A 14,077-nucleotide genomic window follows, 5' to 3' on the forward strand; every position below is an offset into this window, starting at 1 on the left:
CAAGAGAGAGATGAGATTATTATAAAGACCAACCTTTAATAAAGGTTGAATTTGTGCAGCTATAAATAAGGCTTCATAGCCTTTCATATAACAGCAATAAAAAATATTCTCCTCTCTTTATACATTACTAATATTTTCTCTCTCTTTCTCTTTAGAGCATATAAATTATTGAGTTAATTATATTAATATTAAAGTATTCTATTTACACCTCTTTATTTTATATTATATCTTCCTTATTTATTTATTCCACAACAGATTCATGTTTTTCTACTTATAATAACTTTTAGGTTTAAAGTTTCTACCAAATATAATTATTTATTACGTGTTTAGTATGAAACCTTTTCCTTGTAATGTAGCTCACCTGTTGTATTAGGAACATTAGATGACACTAGAATATGAGTATATGATTCTTGAGCATCGTTTCTTTTCTAGAAGCTCAACAACCACTGGATTAAACTCGACAAGCCTCTCATTAGCGCATTTATTAAGCACCAAGAGATCCATGCCTTTCATATGTCTTGTATTCAGTGACAATCACATTACAAACTTCCAATTGATGTTGAGACGGTCAGCGTGTGTCTCAAGATTTCGAGCAGCTCAAATTGATGGTTCTTAAAATATATTTGTATACATAAATTGGCTCAAAAAAATTCTGTATTATGTTTAATGTAAAGTGCATTGAACTAAATTAAGTAGAAGTTTGCAACTTTGAACAAAGGTCATGGTAACTTACATTAGTTTGTTTAATAACCTTATGAAATTCAACATCCAAGACATCAAATTTTATAATATATACTCTTCGTTAATTCATAATGTATTGTTTCAATAACATGTTATACACACTTTGGCACAAATAACCCTAACTCAAGTGTATAGAATACCTACATAGTAACCCACCCAAAAAGGAAGAGAGAAAACAAAAAAACAAGATTTCAGAAACCATGCTAACAAAAGATAAGAATTGGAATAAACTTGTTACATATCTGTAGTGCTGTTATTTAACTCCAATCTCGTGGGTTAAACAAGAAATGAAGCTGATAAACAACACACATTGATCTTTGAGTTTTTCAGACCCTTATCCGTTTGGAACCGAACAGGGTATAGTTAAACTCACGAAAAAAAAAATTATATTGAACATAACAGCATATGCTTAAAAGCAATCTGGAAAACTAGAACAAATACAAATAGTTCATTTTTTCATTAAGCCTCTGTCTGCACTCTCCAAGCTGTCTTCATCAGGGCAAAATCCAAAACATGACCTCTTCTGTAATCCTTGCAGATGGACAACCTTATTATCAACCAAAGTCCTTCACTTTCATCGATTTAAACATCAAACACATTAACTTAGTTTAACTTGATTAATACATATTTTAAATTGTTACACTTGGAATCTACTTGGTCTTCAATATTATTTATGATCACATCTCGCAAGTCCACAATAACAATCTGAAGTTCTATACCCACCAAAAATCTTTGAAGTCTGAATAACAATATAAAGCTATGCACTCAACGAAAATCTTTTAAATCTGAACAACAATATAAAAGCAGCAACAACTTAAAATCAGAAGTAGAAGCTAACAAAAATTAGAGCAACAAAAAGAAAATTTCTCATATTAACATCATAATCCATGCTGCTTGAAACCTATATTAAAACTTTGCAAAAGATGTAGTGCTGGTATTTGTCTCCTATCTCGTGGGTTAAACAAGAAATGAAGGTGATGAACAACACAACAATCTATGAGTTTTTCAGACCCTAATCCATTTAGGACGGAATAGAGTATAGTGAAACTCAATAAATAAATTTGGATGAAACAAAACATAAACCTAGTAGCTTGCTATGAACTTAGCTAAACCACACTTGCAATTGAATAAGTCATAGTAACAATGTTAGATTAAACTTGAAACAAAAAGAAATCAGTAAGTTAATTCTTTATTTAAATACTGCCTCGGTTAAATCCAGTAACGTCATATGAATGTAGCTTCACCAAGGAGGTTCTCCCTGAAAACAGGGTCTTGGCTCCAAAACACCTCAAACAATTGGATTATATCGTCACCGGCAACACAATGTATTTTAATTATTAGTTAATAGATAGTAGCTTAGTATTTATGATGTAGTTGATAGTAATAATTTTGCTAAGCTAGTAATAACTACCAACTAAAATACACCATGCTAATTATTCCAATAACCAAACTACCGCATGTCATAAAACAAATGTTAAAACTATAAAAAATTTAGGGTTACTATATCAGAATTATCCACTAGAATCTCTAAACCCTAATTAGATGAGATCTGACACACAGACACACACAGAGGACTCCAACATTATTGAGAGGCTCAGATTGTGTAACAGCTCTATCAATCACAGTTAATCAGAAGCAGAACTGGCATTAAAAGCTGAATAAACATCCTCATAGCCAACTAAGTAACTAACTCGCTGAATCAATTTTCCTGTTTTAAAATAAGAAAATATTAAAACTTGGCTCATATCAAGAAATTCAACCATTTTTTATCCTTTATGCTTCATAGAATATTCTCAGAAGCGCGGATAAATTGTAATCATTGCCAAGAGATTCAATACGTTAAGAAATAAAACGTCAAAACTAGTACTTTATGATTTGAATAACAATGTTTCGGACATTTTCAGAGGAAAAAACAGTGCGAATTTAAGAACCCGAAAATTGAAAACGACCGATAATTAATTTGCGCCTCAAGGACTAGCTCCCAATTTCATTGAACACTTTTGCGTTCGAAAACAAGCTGAAGGCATAGCGAGGCAAATTCAAGTTCAGAATCAAACTGAATTCATCACAATAGGGGACTTTTGCCGTTTCTTTGACACAGCTTGAGCCATTGAAAAATTAGGGCTAAACTGCAACACGAACGGCGTGATTTTAGCACGTGCATTGGGACATTCACGTCACGGATCTATCAGAGAAGCCCGGGTAGCTCGTGCAGAGAAATTCGATAAAAATTGGAAGCAAATTTGACGCTGGAGACACAGATTTAGTGATGATGTATTGCAGAGTTTGAATCGCTGCACCTAAACCCCTAAATACGGCAAGAGAAGGAATGGTGGCTTATGAGAAGAGAAGAGGGAATGGAGAATTATATAGGCGTAACAAAACCTCCTCTAAAGTCTAAAACCCTAGTTTTTTTTGGACCGTAAGCGTTTTTGCCTCAACAAGGGAACCCGCACTTGGTGCCTTTGTAAGCGTAGCGTTGACCCGACCCGTATTCTTTTATTTTTCGTTGGGCCATACATGGTGTAATCCAGTAGTCTGAGAAAATTTATATAAAAATAAAAATAACGTACAATGTCTGACAATACAAAAAAGACACCTGTTAGTTCTGGTGGAGAAGGATAGTCGGATAGGTCGTTTGGAAGGGCGAAAGATTTTCTTCATAAAAAAGCAATTACTGATATAAAAATTGTTTTGTCGATTTTTTGCAAATCGATTGTGGTTCGATATTTAGTGATCTGGGAGCGAAACATACTTCTCTGTGTAGGTACTAGTTTTCTTAAAGTGCATCAAAGTGTCTTCGATTAAGTAAATTTTGAAAATAAAAATAAATTTAAATTGATAAATTAATGAAAGAAACAAAAAAGGTAAACTTTTCGAAAAGAAAGTATACAGAAAACGGAAAGGCTTGCATTGAAATTGAAAGAAAACAAATAAAATGTCTTTGACTGGGTCAAAGGACTTTGACTGGGTCAAAGGACTTTGACATGGAAATTTAAAACGCAGAAATGTAAATTAGACGAAGAAGATAAAGAACACTTAAAGATAAATCTGCTTGAAAGGTAAAGTTACAAGATAAATTGAAAGAAAGAAAATATGGAAGGAACCCTACAGAAAAGTTACTCGATCGTAGACTCAGGAATTTTTTGGGGATGTGAGTGTGCTTAAGTGTTTTCTGAGTAAAAGTTCCAACCCTAATTCCCTAAGACTTCCTAGTATTTATAATCTACTTTTAGTAACTGAATTAATTACAAAATTACAACTTTAAATGCATTCTCCTTGGTAACCGTTCCTGCCTAAACGTTTCCCATGATTACCTCGCGTGATAGAAGCCTCTAACTTCTCCACTACCATAGTCTACTCGAATCACTTATTCGAATAATTTATTTCGATTACTTGACTCGAGTACCTTGTTCGATTTGACTTGCTCAATTTATCGAAAGGTCTTGAAATCGAATCCGTGTCGAGAACCTCCGTCTAATGCTTGCGCGTGTATCCTTTCAAAAAACTGCTTATGTCTTCGAACTGCTTACCTTCATCGAAAATATTTTGTCAATCAACAAATTGCCCCCTTGGATTAATGTGTTTACTTTCGATAACTTTATTGGAAGATAAAACACTTAATCCAAATTCAAATTTCAATTTAAATCAGTAATAACTATCATTTAACTTCCCATTAATATTGATCCACTCGACACGTTTTCCGAGACTCACGCTTCCTCTTCCTCCCACTTCATCTTCCTTGCGAAGTTACCTCTATTCGTATTCTCTCTACAGTAACGGTTACAATAACACTTTAAATTCACCAATCTCACCCTTGTTCAAATTTTCTTTGAAACTCATTATTCCCTGTATCCCTCTTACATCAAACCTCCTTACAAAATTTTCAACCTTGTTTCTTCATTCTACAATGGCCGCTTCCTCTTCTCATGCTACTTCTCAAGACAAAGGTAAAGGTCATGCAGTAGCGCCGCCAGCTCCACCAGCCCTTCGCATACTAAACCAAGTCAATGATGAAGTCATTGACGATCCTCAACTGCAAACTAATGACACTAGAATCTTAATCCCCTTCACAGTAGGCACAGATACCCATTGTTTTCTCGGGCCAATCGAATCCCTAGAGAGGGCAAACAAAAAACTTTCTTTCTTTTCTAGTGCTGAAGGAGAAGATCTATTGATCAACCAAGCTTGTAACATTTCCCACTTCATTAATCAAAAACCCTTCAGGAATAATCCAAAGATTAATCCTCGAGGATTTGACTTCTCGGCCTGGTACCAACGCCTTGAACCCACGAAAAGTGCTGACTGGGGGGCTTTAGGAATACAAGAACTACTAAGGCTCTCCCATTTCTCACTTACAACACTTTCTTGGATGATCGGGACTGTGACTTGCTTTTGGAACAAGACAACCAACAACTTTCACCTCCCTTGTGGAATGATCGAAATGTCCCTTTTGGATGTAGCTGCTATCACGGGGCTTCCAATAAACTCTCCAGATTGCACCCCTAACATGTAGCACGAGCACCAATACAATGTTGCCTTAACCAATTCTTACAGCGATTTCATCGCTAATAACATGGGTGTAGAAAATACTGATGTTACAGATGATGAACATGTGGCCTTCTTATTCTATTGGCTGAATGCAATTCTTTTCTGTTCTCGAAGCGTCCAGATGTCAAAGCTCTTTCTTCCCTTGGCTGCTTTGCTTCACGAAGGGAAAGTTCTTAATTTGACCAAACTTCTCCTAGGGCACATTTTCGAAAAACTTGGTCAATTCGTTCATTGTCTTCGAGACAATAGTATAATCAGCACAGGTGGCCCTCTCTGGCTCCTCCAACTATGGCTCAATGCCATTTTCAAAAAAATTATGACGAAACCTGGAGGTGGTGTCACTGATAAACAGCACATCGAAGGTTTTCGATTAGCTGATTATAAACCCAACTTCCCAAATACATAAACAGATGAGGACCGATTCTGGACTGTTTTTTCTCTCTTCCATTCCTGTAAAAATTTCGACAATGAGGATTTAGATTTCGCCCTTTTTTGCGTCGAAATCGTGGCCCTGAATGGCTCGATCGCTTGCTCTTGCCACATGACACAGAGGAAAGTGAACTAGCTAATCGAAACTGGGCGAATCTGTTAGCTGTTCAAGTAATTTCTATAGGGTTACCCCAGCATAAAAAGGAAAAGCTCAAGGTGGCCCTATACGCCCCTCACTATACAGCCAGAGAACTGGGATTTTCGCAAGCCATTCCAACCCATTTTCCTCATAACAACAAACCACTCTGCCTTATCACTCTGCCCTCTCAACACGACTGTGATTTTCTCCTTGCAACAAATCAACAACACAAGGAACATTTTAATTTCCTTGTTTATGATCGTAGCTCATACATTACGAAATCTTGTTTCGAATGGTGGGCTGCTTACAATTCTAGGTACAACCGTACCTTGGAGGTAATCCAGTAATCTATCATTCGAACAGACCCTGCTGTTGAGGGTTCTCCCAAAAGACCCCAAAAAAGAAAGGCCGACACAACAATCTCTTCTCGGCAACCACAACACAAAAGTCAAAGAACTCCCACCAAGACTTCCAGAAAGGTAACCATTATCCATCTATTATTTCACATATAATAATATATTTCCAACTAACACATTTTGGAAATCACATCTACATATTAACTTCCAATTCTAATTTCTTCATTAGTTACGGTTACAACTGTCAAGCAAGAGTTCTGATGGGAATGAGCAAAACATTCAGAACATTCTTGCTGCTTCTCCCCAATCAGAGGACACAACTGATTCAGATCTTGGTTCCCAATTAGTTCGGAGACCCAGACCGATTCAGGTAACACAATTATATCTAAATGTATTTCATTCAAGTTGAAATAAATTTTTAACTTATAACTGTGTACCTTTTATTCCAGCCTACCACTGCTGCTCATTCAATTACATCTTCTGTGGCACCTGACCAACGAATTCTGCAACAGCATCATGATCCAGGGCAGTCTACATCTTATAGTTCGATTCAAGTCACAGGGTCCACTCAGCCACTTCAGACCATTTTTCCACCTCACCATGTAACACCGGTGGTTGATCTGACAACAGATCCTTCGCAGCATTCTCCAGTAGACACTCAAATACTTGAGTCAATCTCGCCAAACAATCAGGCTGCACTCTCTGCAGAAAACCAGGTGGCTCCAGACTTCGACTCTGTTTCTAGAGTTGCTGACACCACCAATTCAGATTCTACTTGATCCAGGGTCTTAGAGACTCCTCCAAAACTGCCTAGCCCTCCTCAACAGGCTGATTTTCAGACTCCCCCTGGACAAGTATCTGAAACACTAGATGCCTCCACCACTCCTACAAGAGCTACATTGGCCAGCCTGATCTCCATACTAGACCAAGTTATCCAGGAAGATGAGGTACATGTACCAGTGCCAACACTCCCAAGACCTGCTACATCAAGACCTTCATTCAAATTGAGTGTTGACACTCGAGAACAACTTCGGTCACTCATAAAGCTCTTGGATCATCCACCTGCTACATGGGTTAATGATACAATCCTTAACCAACTCTTGTCTGATCTTTTAAATTCCTCCTTTGAACTTTCAGCTAACATACCACATTTTGCCTCGATTCAAAAACTCAAACAGCTTCTCAACGAGAGCGTAGCTTTTCAATTTCAACTCCAGGAAACTGAAACTGAGGAAGCTAAGATCAAATCTAATATAGAAGGTTGTTTTGCAGCCCTTCGACCAATCCAAGCTTCTCATGAAGAATTCGATTTGAGAATTTCTCATGCTATTTCCATTCAAACTTTTTATGACCAAGAAGAAGCGAAACTTGAAGCGAAACTAGCTCAAATTAATGAAAATCTTGCCAAAATTCGTCAGAGACGAGCTACCATAGCCAAACCTCTGGCCACTGCCCAACAAGAGCAACAACACCTCATTCAAGAGCTTATTTCAATTGAGACTAAATGAGAAGAATATGAAAAACAACTCGAGAAAGTCCAATTTGACAAATTCAAACAAGCTGAGGTGCTTTTAACTCTGGACAGCAGAAGGGCAAAGCTACGCTTCGATTTAACAAAACTACTTGCACCTTGAATTTCTTTTCATTTCAAATTTCTCTTTGTATTTTTAATATCTTTCCTGGATTCGTGCATGTTGAACTCTAATTCTGCCAACAATAGAATCGCTTCAAGTATTTTCCATTAATCGAGTTAACTACTTTTTCCGATTCGATATCTTTAATCTGATAAGCATTTCCAGAATATGTCCCTATTACTTGAAAAGGGCCTTCCCAAGTATGGGACCATTTGCCAAGAAATTTCGATTTCTTTTCCATTGGCAAAATGACTTTCAAAACCAACTCGCCTATATCAAAAGACTTTTCCTTAATTCGACGATTATAACTTCGAGCAATAATTTCTTTTTGTCGAACTACATTTTCAAGTGCCAAGATCCGCTCCGAATCTAACTCATTCAACTCATCGAACATTGCATTCCAATAATCATCAACTGGCAAATCATTCTGCTTCGATATCCTTAAAGTATTTAGATTTATCTCTAATGGCAACACTGCATCATGACCATACACCAATTTGTATGGTGAAGTACCTGTTGAACCTCTTGGTGAATTTCGATAAGCCCACAGTACATGGCTTAAAGTTTGATGCCACGTTCGAGGCTTATTCCCGATATGCTTTTTTATCAAACTTATCAGAATTTTATTGGCTGCCTCTACTTGCCTATTAGCCTGCGCATAATAAGGGATTGAGGTAACCATATTAATATTCCTCGAGACTGCAAAATTCTTAATTCGCTGGCCAGTAAACATAGTTCCTTGATCAGTACTTAATGTCTGAGGAATTCCAAATCGATGAATAATATATTCCTCGATAAAATCTATTATTTCATTTTGACTAACTTCTATCAGGGGAATTGCTTTGACCCATTTGTGAAATAATCAATTGCTACCAAGATAAACTTGTGTTGTCTCGATGAAGGAGGGTGAATCAACCCAATCAAATCTAAAGTCCAGCCTCTAAATGGCCATGGTTTTATTACTGAATGCAGCTCAGATGCAGGGACCTGCTGTATCGAGCCATGCAATTGATATTCTTGACATGCTTTTGCATAATCGATGCAATCTTTTACCATAGATGGCCAGTACACGTGATTGTGATATAACACCCATTTCATTTTCTTTCCAGACTGATGGGCACTGCATATCCCATTATGGACTTCACCTAAAGCAACATTTTGATCTTCTTGGCCTAAATATTTTAATAAACTCCCATCGATCCCTTTCTTATATAACTCACCAGCCATTAAGACAAAATTTATTGCTCGATATTTCATCTTTCTATCAACTGGAATATTAGGATCCTTCAAATACTGAGCAATAGGCTTCCTCCAATTGTTATCTTCCCATTCATCTATGCATAAGACTTCTCTTTCACTTGCTGGTACTAAAATCTGATGAACACCGGCCAATTTCTTAAGAATTTCTGGACCAATTTTATATCTCCAAGCAATTTGGGCTAATTCATTAGCAATTTCATTATGAATCCTTGGAATGTGAACTAAAGAAACTCTTCGAAAAGAAGTTAACAACTCCCAAGCAGTTGTCAAATACTTTTGTAACCTCTCATTATTGCACTTAAATTCCTTTGGTAACTGCTTCAAAACCAACTGGGAGTCCCCTAATATCTGGACTTCCAGAACTCCTTTATTAATTAATATTTCGAGGCCTAAAATCAAAGCTTTGTATTCTACCTCATTATTCGAACAAAGATATTTTAATTTGAATAAAAATTTCGATGGAATCCCTCTGGTGAAACAATTAGAATTCTAACTTCTGCGCCATCTTTATACTTCGATCCATCGAAATACAACTTCCAATAATCGATTTTCACCTCGATTACATTTTCTCCCTGGTCATTCAGATCTTTCGAGTTATCCACAAGAAAATCTGCAATGACCTGGCCTTTTACAGCCTTGGTTGAGACATAATGTAGATCAAACTCTGTTAGTGCTGACATCCACTTACCTAGCCGCCCGCGTAACATTGGGAAGCTTAACAGATATTTGATTAAATCGGTTTGTGCGATGACTTTTACCGATTTAGCCACCATATAACATTTTAATTTTATACAAGCATGATACAGAGACAAACACAATTTCTCTATCGGAAAATACCTTGTTTTGATATCAGTTAGAACTCGACTAAGGTAGTAAACAGCCCGCTCATGCCCGTTCTCATCATCTTGGGCTAACATGCACCCAATGGTGTTAATAGATGCTGCAATGTATAATTTCAAAGACTCATGCGGACGAACATTCGCCATAATCGGAGCCTTAGACAAATAAGCCTTAATCGAATCAAACGCTAATTGATGCTCCTTTCTCCATTCAAACTGTGAGTCATTCTTTAACTTTACTAAAGGGGCGAACACACGAGTTCGATTAGAAAGATTCGAAATGAATCTTCGAAGATAATTCACCTTGCCCAAAAAGGACTGCACTTCTTTCTTCGATTTAGGTGCAGATAATGCTAATATTGCATTTGCTTTATTTTTATCAATTGCAATCCCTTTTTTATGAACAACGAAGCCCAAAAAATTTTCAGCCAATACACCGAAAGCACATTTTAATGGATTTATTTTTAATCCCTTCTTCCTCATGGTAACAAAACGTCTGTCTCAAGTGGTCGATGTGTTGACTCACTGAAGTCGATTTGACCATGACGTCTGATGGGAAGCAGAAGCTGATGAATTAAAAAATTATTAAAATTGATACGTTACAAGTATAGTTCTTAATTCACCGAAAATCTGCCTATCAATTTAGAAATGTGTCACAAAGAGTTTAAATCAAAATTACTGGGAGTTTTAAGTCAAATGAAACTACTCACGCATTGTAAATAATAAATCCATAACACATAAAAGGGAATTAAAAGAAGACATGATTATTGGAATTGAAATTGAATTAAAAAGAAATAATTCTTGCATTAATTAATCATAAAAGTATCTGAATGACAAAATTGAACATAACAAAGAACATGGAAGAATAAAACCAAGTTAAGAGAACAAACTAGAATGATGAAGTCTTGATGAGGAAATAACTCTTCTCAATGTTCCAATGCTAAGGCCAATTGAAAATTAAAATTCTAAAAACTAGAGAGAAGAAAAAACCTAAGAGAGTGAAAAACTAGATCTAAAACTACTAAATGAATGTGTGTGTTGTTTCTACATATTCTCTGACTCTAGTCTGCTGTTTCGGGCCAAAAACTGGGCCGAAATAAGGTCCAAAATCGCCCCCAGCGAATTCTGCAGATTATACAGATCGCACATGTCACGCGATCGCGTCATCCATGCGGACGCGTCGCTTGCGCTTTTTCCTCTCCACGCATTCGCGTCGTCCACGCTACCGCGTCACTTGCGCTTTCCAATCCGCGCGGCCGCGTCACTGCGATTTGCGCTCCTTCGCGCGGTCGCGTGAGCCATGCGACCGCGTCACTTCTCGCTGGTTATCTCCTCAAATTCTTGTGTTCCTTCCATTTTTGCTAGCTTCCTCTCCAATCTCCATCTCATTCATGCCCTATAAAGCCTGAAACACTTGACACACAGATCACGGAATCGAATGGAATAAAGGAGAATTAAAATTAAATAATTAGAGTCTCTAGGAAGCAATTTTCAAATATGTACTAAATTTAGGAAGGAAATCTAAATGCATGCTAAATTGATGAATAAGTGGGTAAGGATCATGACAAAACCACACAATTAAACACAATATAAACTATAAAATAGTGGTTTATCAACGTCATCAATATAAACTTCCATAAATTTTCCAATAAACTCATGGAAAATAGCATTCATTGCTCACTAATATGTTGCACCAGCATTTTTCAAACCAAAGGGCATAACCACCCACTCATAAGTGCCTAACGCCCCAGGACAACGAAAAGCAGTTTTAGACACATCATCTTCTGCAATGAAGATTTGGTTATACCCTGAATAACCGTCCATAAAACTAAATATTTCATTTTCTGCTACAGAATCAATTAACATATTTACAATTGGCATAAAGTATTCATCTTTTGGAGTAGCATTATTCAAATCTCGAAAATCAATACATACTCTTAACTTCCCATTTTTTTCATCACCGGAACAATATTCGAAACTCACTCAACATAGCGTGCAGTTCGAATAAACTTCACCTTAATCAAGCGTTCCATTTCTTCTTTAATTTTTTCATTGATTTTTGGAGCATAACGTCTTGGAGTTTGCTTTACAGGTCTAGCATTCGGTTTTAATGCTAATCGATGTTCCACAAGTGAACGATCGAGACCAGGAATCTCATGATAATCCCAAGCAAAAAACTCATGTAAAAGATTATAGAGTTCAGTTCGAAAAGGATCGACAATATCTTTCATATATATGTAATTCGAACATTATCAAGAGTCCCCAGATTTACTTCCTCTAAAGGATCTTGAGATTCGAACCCTTTATAATAATCATCATCCTTTACCGAATATTTCTCAAAACCCAGTGGTTCTAGATCATAGATGCAATCAAAAGTGAAATCAATAATATCATCAGAAATATAAGGAACTAAATTATTTATTTCATTAACATTACTTCGATTTTCAACACAATGCGCTTCTGCTATCAAGTCAGCCATTAGATTCGAAGCATTACTTTCATTACATATATTTGAAATATCTAAACCAGAACAAGACTCGACTGATGAAATCGAGTTGATACAATGATAATTAGAAAAACTAACAATCCTATGTGATTCAACTTCATCAGAAGAACCATCTTTATTTTCTACAAGATGAGAATTACTTAAATAATTACGTAAAGTTACCAGGTAATCGGAAACTCCCTCAACCTGGTCCATAGGTCAACCCTCAAAAGATCTTCAAGACAGACAGTCCCAACCAGTTAGTTCAAACCCCAACTCTGGGTAACGCAACTTTACTGAGATGCCTTCTGAGGACAGGTAGCAACCTTCACAATTATAAGAATTTAGTATCCGATTAATGTTTAAAGGTTTCAATTTAGGATTGTACATCCTGAAATCAACATGCAGTTGTTCAACATAAAGGTTCAAATCTGCCTTGACGACTTTAGGCTTGCCATCCTTTGTCCACAGAAGAATACTTTGATGCATAGTAGAGGGTACTGCACCTACACCATGGATCTAATCTCGCCCCAATAAAGCATTATAGCTAGTCCTCGATGGAACCACCACAAACACAGTGTTGCGCTTAGATGAGCCAACCTTCACAGTTAGAGTAACCAGCCCTTTTGCCAGAGTCGAAGTCCCACTAAAATCTGTCACAGCGATATTTGTGGGGACTAAATCATCAGGATGCTTACCCACCTTTATTAACATCCTTTCAGGCAACAAACTAATTGCCACACCACCATCGATTAAGACTTTGTTTACCTTTATTCCACTCAAAGTAATAGTTATATGGAGCGGGCGGAGACGAGACATTTGTTTTTCGGTAGGCCAAAGGAAATACCCCGGCTCATCTTCGATTTGAATGAAGGAAAATACTTCCTCATCCTCCACATCATAATCTTCATTCGGGCCACCTTTATACTCCCCCAAATATTCAGTTGGAATGATCGAAATCGTCCCAATCATGTCATCATCCCCTTCATCAAAGTACTCTTCATCAACATCAACTTCTTTGTTCTTATCGATTCCTGAGGCTTGAGCAATTGCCTTGCCTTTTTCTATCTTTACGGGAAATGGAATTCCTTTCTGGCAAGTCTCTCCATCAGATGGAAAGACAATTCGAGAATGCACAGAGGGCGTTGCCCCCTTGCTCACCTCCACCTGAGGCTTCTTATGCTGATTGGAATTTCTCCTGCCTCCTTTGCCTCTCGGATACCCCCTAGCCCGACCACGATAATAGGGGTATTGGTTTCGAGGAGGACCCCGATGTCCCCATTGTGGGTTACATCGATACAGATGATCTCTTTTCTGAAATTTCTGACAGTTTCGAATTCACTGAACACCTATGGCCTGAGATCGGCTTAAAGGTGCAACAGAACTTTGTTGAGGGGTCTTAGAACACTGACCCTCGATGCGCCGAATTGGTTGCCTCTGGCGCGCTTGCTCTTCTCTGTGAGCTAATTCTTTCTTCATTCTCTCCTTCTCAAAGATTGCCGCTACTTCGGCATCAAACACGGCATTACACCGTGGACACAAGGATACATCACGGTCTTTAATTTTTTGCTGAACTAGAAAGTCTAACAAGCCATCCCCTGCCCTGGATACACAGATCTCACTTGTGACTCAAAATCATCAAG

At 37.3% G+C, this 14,077-nt stretch overlaps 1 protein-coding gene across 1 annotated transcript; it reads right to left on the reverse strand.

Moving 5' to 3' along the window:
* LOC107632654 lies at window positions 7,918–8,532 on the reverse strand. The gene has a single exon (XM_016336323.1). The coding sequence runs from the start codon at window positions 8,530–8,532 to the stop codon at window positions 7,918–7,920; it is 615 nt and encodes a 204-aa protein (XP_016191809.1).

Source organism: Arachis ipaensis, chromosome B03 (assembly GCF_000816755.2).
Source record: "Arachis ipaensis cultivar K30076 chromosome B03, Araip1.1, whole genome shotgun sequence".
NCBI classification, from domain to species: domain Eukaryota; kingdom Viridiplantae; phylum Streptophyta; class Magnoliopsida; order Fabales; family Fabaceae; genus Arachis; species Arachis ipaensis.

Bases quoted from the DNA above. Each gene is read 5' to 3' on its own strand.
- LOC107632654 (XM_016336323.1), bottom strand. From the start codon at position 8,532: ATGGTTACCTCAATCCCTTATTATGCGCAGGCTAATAGGCAAGTAGAG.